We start from the raw sequence: 24,173 nt of genomic DNA on the forward strand, positions 1-24,173 counted from the left end.
TCAGAGACCTCCCTGATTTCATTTCAAAGTCACCAAGGACCAGAAGAGGAATTAGAGAAACATTTCATTTAGAATGAATGGGCTGGCCTATCTGCTTTTTGCAGGGCATGTGACATTGTTTCTTTTGTGGGTGTATGTATGTGAGGGTGGGGAACTTAGTTTCTACTCCTTTTCCTGAAAATTGGTTACTTTTCTCATCTTTTGATTTCCTAAAGCACAGATATCATGACTGCTAATATCTTTTTTGTTGTCTTGGAATACTATTTAGTATTCCATGTTGCTGTTTAACCTTTCACGTTTATGTTAACAATACCAATTTTGTTAACAACACGAATTTTGACCTCATGTCATTCTTCCTGTATCTCTCCTGGCTCCTAGAACTTAGTCTAGCCTCAATCAACAGATTTTAACTTTCTCATATACGATGAGTGCCTTCCTGCCCTCCTAATTATGAATGGGCTCTCTTGCAACATATTTCTTTGTTTCTTAAGACATTAGCTCTATTTTGTTTTGTAATATTTACTGGTCTCAATTTTTTTTTAAGATTTAAAATTATGGTAGATACCCAATATTATGATAACATGAGGGCCAATAAGCAGATAAATGGAGTCTTAAACATTGTAGTAGTTGTTTTAAGATCTCGGGAATCTATAAGGCATGACCATAGAATACAATGTGGTCCAAGCAATCAGTTTTCTTGGTTTATTGTGTTTTCTCGCTTCCTACCAAAGTCACGGTTGGGGCCCAGGGGAAGGAACACCAACTACTACGGTAGACGTATGATTGCCGCCAGCTAATTCCGCTGAGCAGCACAAAATCTGAGGCAAAGAGAAGACGACGTGAATGGGATCTTCGGGAATACTGTCCCTCAGACAGGTAAACACATACAGGACGACCCTAAATTCCACACTGCCCTCATGGAAGAAAAAAATCTTTCATTTCTTCTCGCCTTGATAAAACGAAAGCGAGTTCTTTCTCAAGAGGCCATGGATGGGGGTTAGAGCTGGATCCTAAAAGCAGGCTCCCTGCCACCTCGGTTTCAGGCGTCGCAGCTGGGGAGCCGCCATGGGCATCTTCCCGACACCCGGTTCCCCCCAAACGAGGCCGAGGAGGCTGAGTGAAGACTTAGGTCCGACTTGCTTTAAAATAATGCTGCTGGAAATCCTTCGGGGGTCACTGAGATTTCCTCCCGGGGGTGCGGACAGAACGCAGAAAGTCACGAGCCCAGGGCCCAGCGACGACCACCAAGCCCCACCCAAGGAAGCAAGCCTTGGCTTTCCCCTCACATTCTCCACACGCTCGCGCTTTTTGCCACAGACCCCGCTCGTACCTACAGTCCCGCGAAGTTTTCAAGGTCACTCCCTTCCGCCCCCCACCCGGGCTTTCCCGTCCTCAGGGATTCTGACCCCGAACCAGAACGCTGAGACTGGGAGCCCTCGCATCACTGACCAGCAGGTTTGGCGCCAACGGACGAGTCTGGGCACCGGTCCAGCGTGGGCGGGGCCGGGCGATGACACAGGGGCGTGTCCACAGTGGGGGCGGGACATGGTGGGGCTGAGACAGAGACGGGGCGTGGAACAAGAGTGCGGGCCTATATGGGGCGGGGCGGGGCGGGGGCGGGGCTTGCAGGGAGGCGGGGCGAGGCACCGGTGGGGTAGGTATGGGGGAGCAGCCGCTAGGAGCCGCTTCCACATGAACCTCGCGGGAGCGCTCGATGGGGAGAGGGAGGGATTCTGAGGCAGAGGAAATGTTTTGAGGAGAGGGACCGTGATACGAGCAGAGGCTGGGGGTCTCCATTGAGCTGAGGGAGATGCTGAAGTGGGGAGAAGACTCCAGGGTGGGGACCCTGAGGAGACGTGTGGAAATTAGGGGGCACTGAGGAGGGCGCTGAGGTGAAGACAGGCTGCTGTGAGAAAGAAGGCCCTGAGGTGGGGGTTGTTCGAAATGGAGAGAGGCCGCTGGGAAAGGGTCGTGAGGTGGGCAACCAAGGCGGGGAGCGGGCCCTCAGCGGAGGTGGCTGACGTGGCGGCGGGTGCCGCGCAAAATGCTTGTCTTGTTGGGGACCCTCAGGTCAGGAGGTGGAATATGGGATCCTCACTGAGACCCCAGCATTGCTGATTTCTATCCCTTCTCTGTGGCTCCCGTACCAGCAGCCGCTCGCTCTCTGGCAGTGAGGCACCCAGGGCCCATTCAGGATGGAGAGTAATTTTTCTGCGTCTGAACTTGAAATTTTAAATAGACAACAGAAGCCAAGCATATTTTGGTCCAGCTTTTAAATAGAAATTTGGGGCCCGCCTTCTTGCCAGCACAGCCGTCTCTGGCGGCGTCATCCTGCTCCCCTTAAATGGAGACTGACTGTTGACGAGAGAGTCATGAAACATTTGAAAGAGCATCTGTTGAGGTGGAGGCTAGCATGGGTGTCTGTGCAAACAGTTCTCGGAGTTCAAGACCTAGTACAGGACGACCCTTTTTCTTCAGTGTCTGAATCATTTTGTTGGAATAAATAGAAAAAAAAAATTCCCACAATAGCAGTTGGCATTTTGTAGGACATTTTTCCCCCCTCAGAGTGGATTGTTTAAAAAGCCAACAAATAACTACTGTAGCTCCTTCAAGATCTTACTTTCCAGAAACAGAGCCTGTCCTTCGTGTTAAATGGAAATCAGTGCCCGGTCTGGGGATGGACGAACTGGATAGAGGTGACAGGCCTTCCCCTTGACACCTCACCTAATGACTGTAGAACTTTCGAGCAGCTCATTAGGTGAGGACACCCAAGTGTATGGAAGAGCTGCAAAGAGCACAGCAAGACGATTTAGGGAAATCTAACATATGTAGTTTGGTGTAGTGACAGCTGGGAGAGAGAAATGTTCATAATATTTGAAGGTTGTGTGCACTACACTTAAAGAAACAGAAATGAGCTTGGGAACGACAAATTCATAAAATGAGGATAAAAATCGTGTTTGGATATGGTAATGATGGTTATAGGCAACTTAAAAAAATTTTTAACCCAAAAGCTATGGGTAGTTAAAAAGTATACTTGAAGACTTATCCACTCAAATCAGGCCAAAAAAATAAGAAAAAAAAAAAGACTAGACTTTCATATCATATAAAAATTCTGAATATGACAACGGTGATATTTCAGATCAGTGGGGAAATGATGAATTCAGGGAATGGTGTTGGAACAACTAGGTAGCCATCTGGAAGAAAAATAAAATTGGAACCCTACTTCACACCTTATACCAAGATAAATTCCAGATGGATCAATAGATTAAATCTGAATGTAATAACAAAAGTGCTAGAAGAAAATGAGACAATTTTTTAATTATCCCAGAATAAGAAAAATCTTTTAAAATATGACACAAAATTCAGAAGCCATAAAATACTTATAAAAATGACTACTTAAAAAAAAAAAACAACTCTGCATTGTAAAATGCTACTTTCCTATTTTAGATATAGAGTATGGGGAGCCAGAGCTTTTGTAGCAATCAGTAACTAATTAGTAATTGTGTGAAACAGCTTTCCCAATTTCTCAAATCCTTCAGTGAGTCTACAAATCCTCTACAAAATTTTAAAAATTTGTTTCATTTTTAGGTATTCTGAAAACAACTAGGCAGTGGGAGTACCTGAATTTTAAACCATTACACTTTACTGCCCCTCTGTGGACAACCGCCTTATAATCAAATAAAGTCATATGATCCCACAGTCTGCAGTCGGGTTTCCTCAGACTGGTGCCTGTGACTATATGTTCTTGAAGTTTCAAGAGCTCAAATATGAGAAATGGTTTGGTAGAGAACTTAAGAATGAAAGATCATCACACACAAAAGAATTTCACTGGGTATCTCCCCTTCAACAAATTTAATCAGTTCAAAAGATGTTTATTGAATCCCTACTATCTGTCAGACACTGTGCTAAGGGTTATGTACCCGAGATTCAACAACCAACAAGATACAAACCCTAATGGGGGCTATAGATTGGTATGTATATAGGCAATTACTATAGGCAATTACACTGAAACACACACACACACACACACACACACCAGTCATTTGGGGGCTTTCTCATTTATTTATATTTCCAAATTTGAAAAACTTGCAACTTCAGCACATAGCTGCCCAGAGAGGCATGTCCCTGACAAGTTATTTAACCAATATTTACTAAACACAGCTTGATGGTGTGCCTGGGTGGTTCAGTCAGTTAAGTGTCTTGCCTTTGGCTTGGGTCATGATCCCAGGGTCCTGGGATCAAGCACCGTTTCTCTTTCTCCCCCTGCTTGTGCTCTCTCTCTCTCTCAATAAAATAAAATCTTTAAAAATTAATAAGCACAGCTTGATTCCAGCTTTCTGCTGGATAAGAAGATGAAGACAGGTCTCTGCCCTTCAAGAGCCATAAGTCTAGTAAGGGAGATAGACACTGAAACATAATCACACACAGGGCAAGGTTAAGAGGGATTATACGTGCATTTGGGTAACAGGTAGGTGTCTCACCGCATGATCTTCCCAGAGGAGGTGACCCTTAATTTGGGGCTGCGAGGACAAGGGAGGATTTGCCAGCTGGGCAGGTTGGGAAAGGCAGAGGCAACACAGAGGCTTATTTAGGGAAATGCAAGTGGTTCTGCTGGGGTGGAAAAGTGCTAGGGGGAAAATAGCTCTCAAAAGTGAAGGACAGGGGGGTGCCTGGGTGGCTCAGTGGGTTAAAGCCTCTGCCTTCGGCTCCGGTCATGATCCCAGGGACCTGGGATGGAGCCCCCATTAGAGTTGGGCTCTCTGCTCAGCAGGGAGCCTGCTTCCCTCTCCCTCTCTCTGTCTGCCTCTCTGCCTACTTGTGATCGCTCTCTGTCAAATAAATCTATCTTAAAAAAAAAAAAGACCTTTTGAAAATGGGGAAAACTGCACCTCACTCACAGAGAAGACAATAATATAGTGAGAAGACAATAATGTGGAAATAATGTGGAAATATGCTTAAAAGTGTTTAGTTCAGGGGCGCCTTGCTGGCTCAGTCAGTGGAGCGAGTGACTTGATCTTGGGCTTGTGAGTTCGAGCCCCACATTGGGCGTACAGATTAGTTAATTCTGTTCCTTTTTAATTTATTAAGTGGAATACTTCTAAAAGAGAAACTTCCCCTCATCTACTGTTTGGTTAGCTGGTAATAAGGTTTGTATGGAAATGGCATGGTAAATGCTGACTTTTGCCAGATTTTAGAATAATGAATTGGTTCCCTAGTATCTTTCAATGGCGACCATTTAATCTTTTTAAAGCAATAGTATGAATATCTAAGTGAAAATGTTTTTGTGGATTTTTTTAAAATTAAAGATTTTATTTATTTGACAGAGAGCAATCACAAGTAGGCAGAGAGGCAGGCAGAGAGAGAAAGGGAAGCAGGCTCCCTACCGAGCAAAGAGCCCAACACAGGGCTTGATCCCAGGACCCTGAGATCATGACCTGAGCCAAAGGCAGATGCTTAACCCGCTGAGCCACCCAGGTGCCCCTGAAAATGTTTTTGATGTACTTCAATTACAATGCTTAAATTGTCCCAACCTTTTTTTTTTTTTTTTTTTTCAGTAAGCACCACACCCAATGTGGGGCTTGAACTCATGACCCTGAGATCAAGAGTTGCATACTCTACCGACTGAGCCGGCAGGCACCCCTAAATTATCCCATCTTTAGCCAAGGAGATCCCAAGTTGGCTCATGACTTTCTTGGACAGGACTCTTATCTTTAGTAGCTTTTCTGTTGTCTAGTGTAGCAAGAGGTTGTGTGTTCATCTCATGATTTCCCTGCCCTAGACGGGGAACCAGCCATTTCTTCAAGGATCCCTGAATCCTTTTAGTGCAAATAGTGTTTCAAGTCCATGGTCTGGGGCATTGCTACTGCGGTCTTTATTTCTAGGTCAGTTCAATGGATAGAGTTAGGAAATAGGTTTTTTGTTCTGTTTTAAATAGGTTGAGGTATAAGTGACATACAAGAGAGTGCATTTATTTAAAATGTATCTACTCCTGAGAACCTTTCACCACAATGAAGTGAACATATCCATCACCCCAAAAGCTTCTTCAGGCTTCTTTATAAACCCTTCCATTCTCTCCTCCCCTCCCCTTTCTAGACATCCCTCCTCTCGGTTACTCAGGCAACTGTTTTTAAACATTAAATACATCCTTAGTTCATCATCAGTTCAAAATCAGGACAGTAGGATTTTACCTTCATCTCTTCTACTTTAATGTGCTGAGGGTGCTGGTTCTCAGCAACACTGGGAATGACAGAATTGGAGTATTACACAATTACTCATTTGTTTTACAGTAAATGCTTTTTAAATGTTAGTTCCCTGCAACACTCTATCTACCCCCTTCCCCTTATAAAGGGCAAAGTATCCTTCACCATAATTTTCCCTTCTAATATTTACAAAGAACAGAGACAGGTCTTTTGATCTGGAATTTGCTGAGAGGCCAATGATTAGGAGTCCTCAGTAATTTCTGGAAGGGGTCTGTGCAGAGATCTTGGCCCCAAGCTGTGCAAAGGATTGTCCCATAAGACAATCTGGGTCCAGAAAACCAGGACAGCTTCTGGGTGGGGGCTAGTAGAAACAGACAGGTTGACAGGCGATTACACCCATTATGGTAACTGCTACCATGATGGAGGGGCATGAAAGGCTGTGGGAGTGCACAGGAGGGGTCCCTGTGCCAACTTTGTTGGCGGTGTATCAGGGAAGGCTTCCTGAAGGAGAGGATGCCTATGTGGGGTCCAGAAGGTGGAGTAGGAATGAGTGTTATTGGGACTTCATAGTGAGGAGGGAAAGGGATTTTCAGGTACAGAAGTAGAGGAAAGACTCAGCAATAGGAGAGAGTATGGCTCCTTAGAGAAACTGTAAATAAAGGGCTAACTGCAATTTGAGTGGGAAGGGAAGGCGTGAGAAACCTCTGGTTATCTTATGTGGCGCCTTGCACATGGCAAGGGCTCCGTACGTCCTGGTTTCGGGAGAAGTGTAAATTAACAGCAATGACAACAATAGCGGGTAGCAATGGCCAAGTGAAATACCCCTGTGCCGAGAACGTTGCATAAATTATCTCATTTAATGATCACAACACTACTGTGAGGCAGGCATTCCCTTTCTGCAGTCAAGAAAACAAGTTCAGAAAAGGTCAAGTTTCACAGCTACTAGGCCTAACGTCATACATCTATCATGAGGCAGGGTAGGGACTCTAAGCCCTGAATTTTGGGGGGCCAACGCTTGAACTCTTTCCTTATCACCCTTCTCCCATCCCTTTACCAGGACTATTCAAATGATTATATGTTATCTGTGGGCGACACTGGAGATCCCAAGAAGGTACTTATTTTCTTCTTGGTTCAGGCAAATAGCCATCTGCTTCTTTTCTTCCAACTATAGCAGGCAGACTGCTATAACACAGACCAGGACCAAGTGATAAAAGCCACACCCGTCAGCCCAGCTCCTTCCACATACTCACCCCTGCACCTCTGAGTCTTTGGGAAGTCGCTTTCCATTTGGATTTTCTTGGATTCCACACAGATTTCTGGCAAAGCTTAATGTATTTATTGGCTTCTATATCCTTCCCCCTCTCTTCCAGGCCGTGGTGCACCTTAAGGCCAAGTACTGTGTCTTTATTCATCTCTGTACCCTCTGGGACCGCTGCAGGCATGGTAGAAAATAGACATCTAGAGGGCTTGCGCAACCCCTCCAAATCCCGGTGTCTTCCCAGGAGAGATGGAGGTGACAATACTCACCTTGTGGGGAGCCACTAGGAGGGTTAACCTAGATCATGTCTAAGCCAGACTTACCAGAGTACTCAGCATATCATAAGTACTCAGTAACTGTCTCCTATGACTACTATTACTGTGTTATATAGTAATATTAAATCTTCCATAGTATTACCACTAGTAAGTGAGTGAAAGAATTAGTAAGTGAATGCATGAGGGAATGAGGTGACTTAACTTCAACTTAAATCCTGACTTTGTCCAGGGGTAGAAGTGAACTTTAATATTCTTTGTCCCATGGACTGGAAGCAACTACATGTGTTGTGGTATTACTGTTGTGTTGCTTCTGCTTTCGATGAGACCCAACAATGTGGGCAGGCTTCAGTCAATAGTTGTCCCCATTCTTGGACAAGGGTTCATCCAGGAGAGCTAGAAGGTGAGGGGTTAAGGAAGCTGGATTCACTTTTCTGCATTGGTTTTCACTTCTTGGTTTCCTCCCTGTAGATAAATCATAAAAATATAAAGAGAAAAAGATTAAAAGGCCTATGTGAAGAAGAGAATGGAAGTGAGTCCGCAGGGTTATATACAGCCTAAAATCAACCACCCAGAGTGAAACTAGTCAGAAGACTGGGAAATGAAGGTGAAATGGACGGACTATGTAATGTGTCTGAATGTAGGGTGGGGCAGATTTGTATAACCCAGGGAAAATTTGGAGATAAATCGTGATACGAACATGACAAAAGAAAAAGGCAAGAAAACAGGCAGATTAAAAAGAGAGAGACTTAGGTCCAGGGATAGCAGAAGGTTCTACAGGAAAACAAAAATCACTGCATCACTCTCCACGGCTCATGGCAATTGTGTTGATGGTATAACAACGCTGATTAGCGATCCACACCAAACCACCACAGAAACACACTGAGAGGATGAGATAGGAGGTATGTGCATATGAGAGAGAGCCCAGTCCTTCCCTTCCCTGCTGAGAACTCAATGCACAGTGCCTAACAGTGAAAAATCAAGGAGCCAGAGCACCATGGTATTTCAACCGGAACAGGAAAACAAACACCAAAACAATCAGTGAAGAAAGTGGAAAATGTGTTGCCGGGGAATGGAAAGCAGATCCAGAGGAGTGCAATCTTTTGTAATGAGCTTTGTCCAACTATTAACTGATTAATTTAATAAGTACTTACATTATGCTTTTCATAGTTAATCAGTTAATTTTTAAATTTTATTTATTTCTAAATATTTTATTTATTTATTTGACAGAGAGAGAGCGATCACAAGTAGGCAGAGAGAGGAGGAGGAAGCAGGCTCCCTGCTGAGCAGAGAGCCCAATGAGGGGCTCCATCCCAGGACCCTGAGATCATGACCTGAGCTGAAATCAAGAGACAGATGGCCAACCAACTGAGCCACCCAGGTGCCCATCAGTCAGTTAATTTAATGGGCATCTTATATATTACTTAAATCAGGCACTGTTCACAATGCTTTACAAATGTTAACCAATTAAATTCTTACGCTATATATACCATTATCATTCCCATTTTACAAACGAAGAAATTTGAGACACAGCGAAGTTAATTAAGTAAGGCTCAAGGTCACAGAGTTAGTCAGTCATAGGTCAAGGAGCTGGGATTGACACCCAGGTGATCTGACCCCAGAGTTGCCTCTCTATTTAATTTTTAAAGGATGAATATGAATTATTTTAATTCAAATATAAGCAAAAGAAATTTAAGAGGATTTAAGAGGATTTATTCAACTTCATGGGTATAGAGAGGCAAAGTTCTAAAATGTGATCAATTTTTGTATAAGCAATGAACTGAAGCAGAATGCTAAACACACATTAGCTAATCACTAATGCCTTCACCAAAAATTTACTGAATCCTTACTATGAGCAAGCCATAGGAACAGGTACAAAAGATTCAATGCTGAATTAGACAAGGTCCTTGAACTTGGGAGACTTCTAGCACAAAGAGCAAGATAGACAAGTCCATCACTAAAGTCAGTCATATTCAGGGAAGCAAACTTAGAAAAGCAGAGAACACAAAGTAGAAAGTCACTAGGGCAGTTTGGGGAGACTTCCTGGAGGTAGTGATGCCCCCATGCTGGGTTTTAACGGTCGGGTAGGAGTTGGCCAGATGAAAAAGTGGCTAAAGGATATTTAAGAAAGAGGACAGAGCAATGAATACTTATTAAAGTGAAATGAATTAGTGGCATTCTTCTTCCATTCTGAAACATTAGAAGGTCAGAAACAACAGTATGTACAAGCCTCTCTTAACCTGAGAGATTCCACAGCCCAAACCAGTGGGGCTGAAAACCATGCGGCTATATGCCAGTCACAGTGGCTATTTCTCTAATCAAAGGGAAAAAAATAGACTGATAAAACTTGCCTTCATATTAAGCTTACTTCTTAACACTTCTCTTAGAAATAGGCTGTAGGGCAGGCCCTAGAGTCTGGCTGCGGGTTTGAAATCCTGGCTCTTCCGTCTACCAAAGGTGAGAGCTTGGGCAGTAATCACTAAACCTCTCTGGCCTCAGTTATAAAATGAGGACAACACCACCCCAGAATTTATAGGAGTGTTGTGGGATTTAAAGCATACACAGACCATGCTTAGAAGAGAGTAATATCTAGCTGGCATGACTCCGTTGGGTGCCCTTGCTCAAAGTGATAAAATGAATGAATAAGTAAAAGTTAAAATTAAGAAAAAAAATTAAACTAAAAAAAAAAAAGAAAAAATAACCTGTAAAAAGTTATAATTTCTTAACATATTATATGTTACTTTAAGATACCAAAGTTTTCAGATATACTGAAATTCTATATTTTATGCTATTCAATAGTACTTTATTTGGGTGGCAGAATTTAAAGCGGTGATATTTTGATGGGTTTCTGCAAAGAGTACTATGACTTCTGGCAGTCCTGCCCCCAACACATGGGAGATTCAAGGCTCTGAGCTCAGGAAAATGGTCTGCCTACCTCTTCCTCCACCCTAGAGCAGTAATCCTATAAAATAATGGCTAGATGCTTTCTCCAAATTGGGTCTGCCTCAAACCTCCCAGTACAGAATGGTCCAATGTACAGTTGGAACTGTTCCATGAGGAACCTGGGCCTCGACTCATGCAAGCCTTAGCTGCCTCCTTTGAAAAATAGGAAAAGAAAATTTACCTAGACTTGAATGGGACAATGGAACATGCCTAGCACAGGGCCAAAACAACTTCATTCAATTCCCCTTCTAGTATTTGTAATAGGGGGAACGGGTCTGCTCTTCCTTAGGCTCTGAAAATTCTGGGGTGGCCAGTCCTTAGTGATTTCTGAAACAAGTGTCTGGGGAGACATTTTTGGATCCTGTGTGTGCCCTCTCTTAATGTGAAATCATAGGGTCGCCTAGGTGGCTCATTCAGTTAAGCATCTGCCTTTGGCTCAGGTCATGATCCCGGGGTCCTGGGATCAAGTCCCACATCAGGCTCCCTGCTCAGCGGGAAGTCTGTTTCTCTCTCTGCCTCTCCCCCTGTTTGTGCTCTCTTGCTCTCTCCCTCTCAAATAAATAAAATCTTTTTTAAAAATGTGAGAATCTTGGAGCTTGGAGGCTCTTCTTTGCAAGTTAAGAATTTGTGTTTTCTGGAGCTTCACCATTTCAGTGCCCAGGGGTGGCTTAGGGGACTGTCCTAAGAGCTAAGAACTCAGTTGGTCCAGGGCCCAGAAAGCCTGGGAGTCCTTCTGGGCTGGGGTAGACCAGTGGTCTCAAACAGGCATGTTCAAAGATGTTGTGGATAAGGGAAGGTAGGAAGCTTTATGAAACAATGATACGACGACTATTAGTAACTGTCGGGTTCTACGGCAGGTTCTTTTTATAGCTGAGCTCTCCACACCATCCACATCTTTTAGGGCCAATGAAACAGGCCCAGAGGACAAAGGTTCTTGACCTGAGGTTGCAGAAGGAGCAGAGCAAAGATTCAAAACCCAGATCTTTTTAGAATAAAGTCTACTCTATTTGTAGAGCCTACTGTTTCATCTGCCATCAGGACTTTTTCTTTCTTTTTTTTTTTTTTTTTAAAGATTTTATTTATTTATTTGACAGAGATTGCAAGTAGGCAGAGAGGCAGGCAGAGAGAGAGGAGGAAGCAGGCTCCCTGCTGAGCAGAGATTTCCTGCCCGATGAGAGGCTCCATCCTAGGACTCTGGGATCATGACCCGAGCAGAAGGCAGAGTTTTTTTTGTTTTTTTTTTTTTGTTGTTGTTGCTGTTGTTGCTTTAAATTTTTTATTTCTTCTCAGCGTAACAGTATTCATTGTTTTTGCACCACACCCAGTGCTCCATGCAATCCGTGCCCTCTCTAATACCCACCACCTGGTTCCCCCAACCTCCCACCCCCGCCCCTTCAAAACCCTCAGATTGTTTTTCAGAGTCCATAGTCTCTCATGGTTGACCTCCCCTTCCAATTTCCCTCAACTCCCTTCTCCTCTCCATCTCCCCTTGTCCTCCATGCTATTTATTATGCTCCACAAATACCCACTGAGCCACCCTTGCACCCCGTGCCATCAGGACATTTTTTTTAACTTTTATTTTATTTTATTTTATTTTTTTTAAAGATTTTATTTATTTATTTGACAGAGAGAAATCACAAGTAGATGGAGAGGCAGGCAGAGAGAGAGAGAGGGAAGCAGGCTCCCTGCCGAGCAGAGAGCCCGATGCGGGACTCGATCCCAGGACCCTGAGATCATGACCTGAGCCGAAGGCAGCGGCTTAACCCACTGAGCCACCCAGGCGCCCCTATTTTTTTTTTTTTAAGATTGATTTTATTTATTTGACAGAGATCACAAGTAGACAGAGAGGCAGGCAGAGAGAGGGGTAAGCAGGCTTTCGACTGAGTGGAGAGCTCGATGCAGGGCTCGATCCCAGGACCCTGAGATCATGACCTGAGCCGAAGGAAGAGGCTTAACCCACTGAGCCACCCAGGCGCCCCCATCAGGACTTTTAAAACCCCAATATTTTTAAAATCTACAACTCCCGAAAACTTAGAAAATAAAGTGTTCCATGGCTTGTTCGGAGATCTTCTCTGTGTTCACCTCTCCTGGAACCCCCTTCAAACCCCTTCTTGATCCCCTGCCATGCTAATTCCTGCCTCTGAGCCTTCGCCTTTGCTGATCTGTCCACCACAGGCTCACGCTAGCCTCTTGCCTCCTCCTCCTTCTTCGGCCTGGCAAACCCCTTCTTATCTTTTCTAGACCCAGTTCAAGGAACACCACCTCTGTAAAGTGTTTCTGAGGGCGCCCGGCTGGCTCAGTCAGAAGAGCGTGCGACACTCGATCTCAGGGTTGTGAGTTTGGGCCCTATGCTGGGAGTAGAGATTACTCAATTAAAAAAAAAAAAATCTTTAAAAAGAAAGAAGTGTTTCTGCGTGGCTCCTGGGGTCCCCTCTGTCTAAAGCACCTCTGGAGTTGAGGGTGTTCATTGATTGATCCATTTGCCTTCTCTCTACCAGAGTGTGAGCTTCTCGAAAATAGGCACTGTGTGTTAGCGACTGTTTTTTAACCCAGTATCTATTTCAGGGAACTTCTGAAACCTCTTATTTTCTTAATGTAGAGAGAGCGGGGGAGGTGACGAGGGAGAGGAAGAACATCGCAAGCTGATTCCACACTGAGCGCACAGCCTGACACAGGGCTCCGTCTTACTACCCTAAGATCATGACCTGCGCTGAAATCAAGAGTTGGATGCTTAACTGACTGAGCCACCCAGGCATCCTTGAAACCTTTTCTTTTTTTAAAAATTCATTTTATTTGTCAGAGAGAGAGAGAGAGCACAAACAGGGGGAGCGGCAGGCAGAAGGAGAAGCAGACTCTCTGCCGAGCAGGGAGCCCGAAGAGGGACCTGCTTCCAGGACTCTGGGATCATGACCCAAGCCAAAGGCAGACGCCTAACTGACTGAGCCACCTAGGCGTCCCCCTGAAAACTTTTCTAACCTGGGCTTGCTGCTGGGTAAAATGCAGTGGGTCATGTCTGCCTCATACAGCTGTTATGAAGGTCAAAATGAGGTGATGTCTGTCATGCATTGAGCTTACTTGTTTAGTTAACAACTAAAGCCATTATTATATTATAGTTTAATACTATGAGTTGTAATATTTAAAATAAATCAGTGGGTAAAAGAGTAAAGGCGTGAATAAACACAGTGCCCCAAGCAAAAACTCCTCACTCCTGCTTTTCACTCAGCCTAGGAGCAACTATGATGGAATATTTCCCTTATCCTGGGAATAGCTCTTTTTGTTTCTCAGTCTTTGGCCACAGTTTCCTTTTTCTCCTGTTGTTTTACCCTACCTGGTAGAAATATCAGGGCTCCTGAGGGAGCTTCCCAGGGGGAGAGAATTAGTCAGGGTCTGATAGTGACAAGGGAGAGCTGTCCAGCTTCTCTCTTACTTCTCTTTCCCTCTCCTCCTTTTTCTTCCTGTGGGGGAAATTAAAAAAAAAAAACAGTTAACAAAAATTGGCTCAAAAATTCAGTGTGATTTCTTCAAAGGTGTCACTGGAATCTTGATAGATAGTGACAAGAGATGTTTACAAAGGGACCAATAGTGGCGACAGCAAATAACCAGAACAGAATGCTGAATGCACTGCACGATCCTATCATCTGTCTTTTAGGCACTGTTGGGTACCTAAAAGGCTCTGGACTTGGTCCCAGGAAAACAAGATCACCCAGGGCAAGATTCTTTGAGGCCAAATATTCAGTCTAGGGAAATGGACAAGGAAGTCTATGATTAAGTAGGCTAAGATCTATGGAGCATGATCAGGAAAGCACAGGGCACATAACGGGTACCCTGAGTAGGCAAGTCAGGGGAGACTTCCTGGAGGTGATGCCTCAGCTGGGTTTTATTTTTTTATTTTTTTCAGCTGGGTTTTAAAGGTCTACGAGGAGTTCATTAGATTAAGAGCTATCTGAAATATAATCTAGTCTGAGGGAAGAATAATAATATTGGTAAGTTAAACTGCGTTGGCTTAGATTTCTGAGAATCTAAGGTGGATATCAGAAAGCTTATTTCTGATAGATCTGCTGAGTTACCACTGATCCTTTAAGATTCCATGGCTCAAACAGGTGGGTCTCAAGCTAAACGGCTATTATCAAAAAATTGTGGTCTTCTCGATCAAAGGAAAATTAAAATTGGAAGACTTAAGATTGGAAGGTTTCCTTGGATAACTTTCTCATCTCATTAAGCTTTGGTTTCTTCTCTAAAATGGATAGTATAACACCATCTATCTGTGTTGAGATGGCTAGTTACCAACACATCGTCTGCTCTCCCTTTTACTTTGATGGAAGAATGAGCCAGCTTTTGTTTAAAATGGCAATGTCCCCAGATTTTTTTTAAAATTACATTTCCCAGGGGCGTCTGGGTGGCTCAGCAGATTGAGCCTCTGCCTTTGGCTCAGGTCATGATCTTGGGGTTCTGGGGTCAAGCCCTGCATTGGGCTCTCTGCTCAACAGGGAGCCTACTTCCCTCTCTCTCTGCCTGCCTCCCTGCCTACTGGTGATCTCTCTGTGTCAAATAAATAAATAAAATCTTTAAAAATAAATAAATAAATAAATTACATTTCCCAGCCTCCACCGAAACTAACATCACCATGTGACTAATATCCAACCCTTGAAATAAAGTGGCAATGTTAAATGGTACTTCTAGGGAGGTTATTAGAAAGGGAGAGGGTAACAGTGGTTGACTACAACTGAGCATGAGGGATCTTTCCGGGGTGATGAAAAAGTTCTTAAACTGGATGGCAGCAATTGTTGCTAAACTCTGTAAATTTGCTAAAATTAATGTACTTCAAATGAGCAAATTTTATGGTAAATTACCCCCTCAGTAATATTGTTAAGTAATAGTAATATTTAAAAAATCACTTAAAATGGTTTTTTTAAAGGAATTTTTTTTTTTAAGATTTTATTTATGTATTTGACACAGAGAGAGCATGATCAACAGGGAGGAGCAAAGGGAGAGGGAGAAGCAGTCTCCCCACTGAGCAGGAGAACACAATATGGGACTTGATCCCAGGACCCTGGGATTCTGCCCTGAGCTGAAGGCAGGCACTTAACTGATTGAGCCACCCAGGCGCCCCAATAAATATAATAATTAAAAAAAAAAAGAGAGAGGGCGCCTGGGTGGCTCAGCGGGTTAAGCCGCTGCCTTCGGCTCAGGTCATGATCTCGGGGTCCTGGGATCGAGTCCCGCATCGGGCTCTCTGCTCAGCGGGGAGCCTGCTTCCTCCTCTCTCTCTGCCTGCCTCTCTGCCTACTTGTGATCTCTCTCTGTCAAATAAATAAATAAATCTTAAAAAAAAAAAAAATTGAGAGTGGCTGGATGATGGACAGTGGTGTGGGTTATGTGTTGTGGTGAGTGCTAGGTATTGTGTAAGACTGATGAATCACAGACCTGTGCCCCTGAAACAAATAATACATTATATGTTAATAAAAAATATATAAAAATAAAGTATTCAGACGGGGCACCTGGGTGGCTCAGTCAGTTAAGCATCTTATTCTTGATCTCAGCTTGGGCCTTGATCCCAGGGTTGTGAGTTCAAGCCTCATGTGGTGCTCCACACCCAGTGTGGAGCCCACTTAAAATAAAAAAATTCTAAAAGTATTCATATTTCCAACCTGTCCATGGTCTTTGTTGGAACAAACCTTAAAAGAAATGCAGTCTCCCTCTCGGGACTTCCTCTAGATTTCTTGTCAAAGGAGTCCTCAACCAAGGTGGAAGGTGGGATGAACATGTGGTTTGTCTTCTTTAGCTCTAATGCTCTCTGATCGATATTCTTCACCTCCCTGTGGGGAAATCACAAAGGCACATATGGAAAAATACTGAAGAGTCAGCACGATATTTTCACTCCTATTTTCACATGTAAAGAGAGAGAAATATTTACAGACTTATTCATTTAAGAGCAAGCAGAGAGTTGACTGTAAGTTCAGAGCCCCTGCAGTGTGCTAGGGGTCATGTCAGTGCTTGGGGACACAGATAGGAATAAGATGTGGTCGCTGAATTCAAGGAACATACACTCAAATTAGGAGGACAGGAAAAAAATCAGCAGTCTGAAAGAAAGCCAAATACTGAAGGCAAGCTGAATTCAAGTTGGGGATCTGCTGTTTGCTGTGTGACTTTGGGCAAATCACCTAACCTCTCCCTGCCAGTGTACCCATCTCAACTTGGTGATAGTAGAACCTAGGGTTGTGGCGAAGGTTAACTGAGTTGCCATAGGTCAAGTGCTTAGCTCAGTGTCTGGTACACCATAAATAAAGGAAGTGCTCCAGAAATGCCCTGTGCTGCTGGTGTTCTTACAGAAGACGGTTTTCCGTGGAGTGTATTGAGATAAGCATGGGGCACACAACGGGGAAAAGGAATTGGGTGATACATCAGCTGACTTTTGATGACGAAGCAGGTTGCGGGCACTCAGGGTAGACAGAATAGCAATAAAAATGTATTTGTATGGGCACCTGGGTGGCTCAGCTGGTTAAGCAACTGCCTTCGGCTCAGGTCATGATCCTGGAGTCCCAGGATCAAGTCCCACATCAGGCCCTCTGCTCATCAGGGAGCTGGCTTCTCCCTCTGCCCCTCGCCACTTTCATGCTCACTCTCACTCTCTCTCTCAAATAAATAAAATCTTTAAAAAATATATTTGTATGAATTAAGAGTCTGCCATACACTTCTCTGCTGAAGAAGGATAGAGGCAGAAAGATCGGTATTAAAAAAAATATAGCAGTGAACTTGGCCTTGAACTGAGGTAGGGAAGCTGAAGGGACTCCATTTATTTTATTATTTTATTTATTTATTTAAATATTTTACTAATTTGAGAGAGAGAAAAAGCATGAGTCAGGGAGGAGCGGAGGGTGAGGGAGAAGCAGATGCCCCACTGAACACAGAGTCCAACATGAGCTCCATCCCAGGACCCTGAGATCATGACCTGAGTTGAAGGCAGACGCCTAACCAACTGAGCCACCCAGGCGCCCGTGGATTGCCTTTTCTAATAGGGGCTGCTCCAGGACTCCCCAATCACAGACTTTCAAATCTGAGTCCGGCGCTGCTTTGGACCCTGCAATTTCCATGGCACGGGGTCACAGGTATTATCTCTGGCCGTCGGCATTTACTGAGCACTTTCTTTGAGCCAGGCACAGAGCTAGACATCTCCATTCCCCCACAGCTACTCTGTGTCCCTGTTTACAGTCGGTATCCAAGCCTCACACAGGCTGTGATGGACATAATTCAGATAGAGAGTGAGACAGAGCTTCAGTCTGTCCAACTACAAAGCCACTGCTTCCTATTGATATGCTCTATTTGGGAAATAAGATGGTAACTGAGGTCCCAAAGGAGTCCTAGCCCATGTGCAAGTAATAGTCCATATGGGCATTTGACATCTTTTGTTTTTGTTATAGCTACCATTAAAAAAAAAAACTTCAAAAAATATATAAAAGTAATGAAAATTGCACAATCAACACCATTTACCCATTATTTAGCTTCAATAGTTACCAACATAAGATTAATCTTGAAACATCCATTACTCCCTTCAAACTCCTCCATTCCCACCCCAAATGGGTGATTTTCAAGAAGAGCCTAGATACCATGTCATCTCATCCAGAAACATTTCATTAGGAATCTCTTTCAGACATGACACTTTTATTTTTTGTTTATTTTTTAAGATTTTATTTATTTATTTGCTAGAGAGAGAGAGATTGCACAAGCAGGGAGAGCAGCAGGCAGAGGGAGAAGCAGGCTCCCTGCTGAGCAAGGAGCCTGCTGTGGGGCTCCATCCCAGGACCCTAGATCATGACCTGAGCCAAAGGTAGATGTTCAACTGACTGAGCCACCCAGGCGGCCCCAGATTTGACTCCTTTAAAAAATAGGTAACTACGAATGGGAGAAGATACTTGCAAACAATATATCAGATAAAGGGCTAGTATCCAAAATCTGTAAAAAGCTTAGCAAGCTCAACACCCAAAGAACAAATAATCCAGTCAAGAAATGGGCAGAAGACATGAACAGACATTTCTGCAAAGAAGACATCCAGATTGCCAACAGACACATGAAAAAGTGCTCCACATCACTCAGCATCAGGAAAATACAAATCAAAACCACAATGAGATACCACCTCACACCAGTCAGAATGGTTAAAATTAACAAGTCAGGAAATGACAGATGCTGGCGAGGATGTGGAGAAAGGGGAACTCTCCTACACTATTGGTGGAAATGCAAGCTGGTGCAACCACTCTGGAAAACAGCATGGAGGTTCCTCAAAAAGTTGAAAATAGAGCTACCCTATGACCCAGCAATCACACTACTGGGTATTTACCCTAAAGATACAAATGTAGTGATCCGAAGGGGCATGTGCACCCGATTGTTTATAGCAGCAATGTCCACAATAGATAAACTATGGAAAGAACCTAGATGTCCATCAACAGATGAATGGATAAAGAAGATGTGGTATATATACACAATGGAATATTATGCAGCCATCAAAAGAAATGGAATCTTGCCATTTGCGATGACGTGGATGGAACTAGAGGGTATTATGCTTAGCGAAATAAGTCAATCAGAGAAAGACAACTATCATATGATCTCCCCGATATGAGGGAGTGGAGATACAATGTGGAGGGTTTGGGGGGTAGGAAAAGAATAAATGAAACAAGATGGGATCGGGAGGGAGACAAACCATAAGAGACTCTTAATGTCACAAAACAAATTGAGGGTGGCTGGTGGGGAGGGGGGAGGGAGAGGGTGGTGGGAGGGAGACGGTGGTGGGATTATGGACATTGGGGAGGGTATGTGCTATGGTGAGTGCTGTGAAGTGTGTAAACCTGGCTATTCACAGTCCTGTAGCCCTGGGGCTAATAATACATTATATGTTTATTTAAAAAAATAAGAAAAAAATAAAAAAAAATAGGTAACTACAAAACCATTATAATATCTCTACAAAGAAAAAGGATACACCAGTACAAGGAGTTCCTTAATATGTTCCTTCAGAACATAGATAGCAAAGAATTCATAGACTCTAAATGTGCAGCTCTAGGAGATTTTGTGGACTAAGCACACCCATGTAACCAGCACCCAGATCAAGAAATGGAACACTGTGAGCTCCCCAGAAGCCCCCTCATCTGTACCCTACTCAGGCAAGCCCTATTTCCCTGAGTGTAGATCTGCTTTGATGTCTAACAGCACAGATGTGGGTTTTGGGTTTTTTTTTTAAAGATTATTTTAGAGAGCAAGGGTGAGAGCACAGGGAGTGAGGAGAGGGGCAGGGGAGAGAGAGAATCTCAAGCAGACTCCCCACTGAGCTTGGAGCCTGCCAATGCAGGACCCCATCCAGGACCCTGAGATCATGACCTGAGCCAAAATCACATTAAAAAGATTATCCACCATGACCAGGTGGGATTCATCCCTGGGCTACAAGGATGTTCAACATTCGCAAATCAATCAATGTGACAGAACAAATTAATATGAGAAAAGAGAAGAACCACATGGTCCTCTCAATTGATGTAGAAAAAGCATTTGACAAAATCCAGCATCCGTTCCTGATTAAAACGCTTCAAAGTATAGGGATAGAGGGAACATTCCTGAACTTCATAAAAATCTATCTATGAAAGACCCACAGCAAATATCATCCTCAATGGTAAAAAGCTTACAGCCTTCCCGTTGAGATCAGGAACAAGACAAGGATGCCCACTTTCACCACTCTTGTTCAACATAGTATTAGAAGTCCTAGCAACAGCTGGGAAAAGAAATAAAAGAGAAATAAAAGGTATCCAAATTGGCAATGAAGAACTCAAACTCTCTCTCTTCACAGATGACATGATTCTTTATACGGAAAGCCAAAAGACTCCACCCCCAAACTACTAGAACTCATACAGCAATTCAGCAACATGGCAGGATACAAAATCAATGTCCAGAAATCAGTGGCTTTCTTATACACTAACAATGAAAATACAGAAAGGGAAATTAGAGAATCAATTCCATTTACTCTAGCACCAAGAACCATAAGATACCTGGGAATAAACCTAACCAAAGTGGTAAAGGATCTGTATTCGAGGAACTACAGAACACTCATGAAAGAAATTGAAGAAGACACAAAAAGATGGAAGGCCATTCCATGCCCTTGGATCAGAAGAATAAATATTGTTAAAATGTCTATACTGAGCCAAATCAAAAGTCATATGCTTAACTCACTGGGCTACCCAGGTGCCCCTAATGGCACAGATGTGTTTCAAGGCCACCATTTTATTCTGTAGACACAAATTTTGAGAATCACTTGATTAACATCAGGCATGCTGAACTTCTTGGTAATGCCTTACCCAACAAAAAGTGGATATATTTAGCAATGAGATTGCTAACACATAATTACAAAGTTTCTACTGACTTAAAATACATATACTATAATTCACCCTATAAGGACGCCTTTATTAAACAAGGATGTCCTTATACATTTCTGAAATATATATGCTGTAGACTTAATCTTAAATAAATTTAATATTATTTTTATTAAATTTAAATTATGAGACTAAGTTCCAGCCAAAGGAATAGAAAAGGGAAGGTTTATTTGTGATCTTATTATTGACTTGAGAGAGGGACAGAGTGAGAGAGTGAGAGAACGTGAGCGAGCAGGGTAAGGGACAGAGGGAAAAGCAGACTCCTGCTGAGCAGGGAGCCAGATGAGCGGCTAGATTCTGGGACTCCAGGATCATGACCTGAGCCGAAGGCAGATGCTTAACTGACTGAGCCACCCAGGTGCCCCAATAACTAAAACTAAAAACAAAAACAAAAACAAAAAACCCCAAATGGCTCCTGGGTCCTCTCCCTTCCTCAATCCTGACCCTGACTTCCCTTACCTGCCTTTTTCTAATCTCTCCAATCCCTCTGGCTTCCCATGGCCTTGGGTCTTCCACTTGACAATGAAAGAGCCCTGCTACTCCCCGTCCAATCTTGTCCTCTTTGGTGCAGAATTTTGCTCCTTCTGCCTCCTAGTAGTCTCATTCACCCATGGGGCACCACACCTTTCCCCCAACGTCCCAGGCTCTGGTGTCTGACCAGTTAAGACCACTCTCTGCCAAATCACCAAACCTGTCTCAGCCCAGGGCTTCTACATGTGGCACCCCCACTGCTGACCACTACTCCCCTTGGCCCTTTCCTCCCTCAGCTTCGTGGCTGCTGTGCCTTCACACACAGGCTCTCCTTTCCTTCTAGCCACTCCTTCTCCGTGGCCCCACATTTTGTCCTCCCCACAAATGTAGCTGCCCTCCAAGTTTCTGTCTTTGACCTTGGCTTTTGTAAAACGGAGATAAATAACCGTGCTTCTTACACACACTATTTTATACCCTGATTTTTTTTTTTGGTCTAATAATATTTTATGACCATCGTTCCTTATAAAATAAGAATACTAGATCGACACGGCCATTTTTCTCGGCAGCAGAGCACATACATATGATATCTGATTAACCAAACACCTTTTGATGGACATTTAGGCAGAACTGCATTTTTGTGGGGCTGGTGCTTAACAGGTTTGTGTGTTTGTGTGTGTATCTCATTTGGAAATAATGCTACTGTATGCTTTGTAAAACAAAGCAGTTACCAATGCTACCAATAATGCTACTGTATCACTTTGTAAAACAAAGCAGTTACCAGTGTGTTCATTATTTCCTTTCTCTCCTACGATAGCAGATACCAACAGCTGTCTGGCCAACAGCAGTTCCCCCTTTCTCTCCCGCTAACTGAATCCAGTGTTATTTTGGGTAATGAAGTGCCCAGGCAGTTCCGCTCTGGTTCAGGCATGGAAATCTCATTTCTCTTTGCCAAATATTTCCTGAGCTTCTTTTGCAGCCGGATGTCCACGTGAGAGACTTATGGGAATAGGTGGAGAAGACATGAGAGAGAGATAAGGGGCAAAAGAAGAAGGTGAGCTCTTTAGAAAAAAAAAGTGCCAGCTAATAAAGGGAGAAGGGAGTGGAAGTAGAAAATCACTATTTTGCAACCCCAGCTGTCATAACTGATCCAGGCAAAGAGCATCAGTGGATGCTACAACCGCTGGACGTTGGTTTGGGGAGAGCAGATTCATTCAGCCTCAAAGAATCACACCAGTTATTACAGACTAACTACATAAAACAGGGGTCTTAGAATGGAGAGGTCTAGCAGAGACCACCTGTCTGGCTGACTTGACATTGAGTGTCTCCTGATGCCGTGTACTGCGCACACACATCATCATCTATGAGGTGTTTCCTGAATTCTATCAAGCACCTAGTATCACCCCATGTCTAGTTTATGAGAAATATAGGGCATTTTGGAATAAGTTAAATGATACCCTGAAGAAATAATTAGAAAAATCCAGAATGTGGCTTGAGTGTTTCAAAAGACTCTGTGTCATAAAATAATAATAATAATAATAATAATGATGATGATGATAATGATGTAACCATTGATTCATGGCATAATAACAAAGGTGGCGGCAGGGCATTGTTATCAGTGAAAAGACCCCAAAGAGATATAACAGCAAGATCTAGTTCCCAATCCTTGATCGGATCCTGGAGCAGCAAGTAAAACCAAAAAGGATATTTTGGGCACCACTGGGGAAATTTGAATTTGACCTAATTACTAGAGAGAGAAAGAAAATGTGGCAAAAAGTGGATAATTGGTAAATGCAGTGTGGACATATGGTGTTCACTGCACCATCCTTTCAACATTTCTGGAAGGTCTGAAAAATTTCTAAAGAAAATAAAAATACTGAAAAAGTCAGAAGGCACAGGAAAATACCCATCATACGTAGCTAAGTGGGAAAACAAAGTCTAAAAATCAGATTGATGGTATGACTCTACTACTTTTGTCTAAAGATACACCTCTACAGGCCCAGGCAAAAAGACTGGAAGGATTTATAGAAAAATGTTGGCAACATATGTCTCCAGGTGCTTTTCCAGGTTTGTTTGTTTGTTTTCATTGAAGATAAATGCTTTTTTAGTTAGGGAAAAATAACTTTAAAAGAAAGATCTGGTCTCTGTTACTATGCCTAAGATAGTCCCAGGACTAGGCCCCCAATTAAAAATTACCATGTGCAGGGGTGAGTGGCTGGTGCAGTGCATTAAGGGTCTGACTCTTGGTTTTAGCTCAGGTCGTGGGTGATCTCAGGGTCATGAGACCTGCCCCATGTCGGGCTCTACACTCAGCAGGAGGTCTGCCCAAGATTCTCTCTCTCCCTCTGTATTCCCGCTCCTGCTCTTGCTCTCTCTCTCTCAAAATAAAATAAATAAATCTTTAAAATGCATGTAAAAGGGGCACCTAGGTGGCTCAGTGGGTTAAAGCCTCTGCCTTTGGCTCAGGTCATGGTCTTAGAGTCCCAGGATCGAGCCCAGCATCAGGCTCCCTGCTCAGTGGGGAGCCTGCTTCCCTCTCTCTCTCTCTGCCTGCCACTCTGCCTATTTGTGCTCTCTCTCTGTCAAATAAATAAATAAAATATTTTAAAAGAATAAATAAAATGCATGT

At 43.4% G+C, this 24,173-nt stretch overlaps 2 protein-coding genes across 6 annotated transcripts in view; both read right to left on the reverse strand.

Annotated features, from left to right (window-relative positions):
- The window catches only part of DMC1 (DNA meiotic recombinase 1), a 47,911-nt gene extending 46,355 nt beyond the window's left edge, over positions 1–1,556 (reverse strand). The window contains exon 1 of one of the 2 annotated variants that reach the window (XR_009356959.1): positions 1,331–1,556. The gene's annotated coding sequence lies outside the window, so the exon portion shown is untranslated. The remainder of the gene's footprint in view (positions 1–1,330) is intronic. The other variant, XM_059186987.1, reaches the window with a different exon arrangement.
- A 5,965-nt stretch (positions 1,557–7,521) lies between these two features.
- FAM227A (family with sequence similarity 227 member A) overlaps positions 7,522–24,173 on the reverse strand; it is an 82,136-nt gene continuing 65,484 nt past the window's right edge. For 3 of the 4 annotated variants that reach the window (XM_059186983.1, XM_059186986.1, XM_059186985.1), the window contains 3 exons: positions 16,349–16,489; positions 14,002–14,128; positions 7,522–8,195 (listed from right to left, as the gene is read on the reverse strand). In XM_059186983.1, coding sequence (XP_059042966.1) covers positions 14,050–14,128; positions 16,349–16,489 — 220 coding nt within the window. In that variant the 3' untranslated portion in view covers positions 7,522–8,195; positions 14,002–14,049. The remainder of the gene's footprint in view (positions 8,196–14,001; positions 14,129–16,348; positions 16,490–24,173) is intronic. The other variant, XM_059186984.1, reaches the window with a different exon arrangement.

This window comes from Mustela lutreola, chromosome 8, assembly GCF_030435805.1.
Source record: "Mustela lutreola isolate mMusLut2 chromosome 8, mMusLut2.pri, whole genome shotgun sequence".
Taxonomy (NCBI): domain Eukaryota; kingdom Metazoa; phylum Chordata; class Mammalia; order Carnivora; family Mustelidae; genus Mustela; species Mustela lutreola.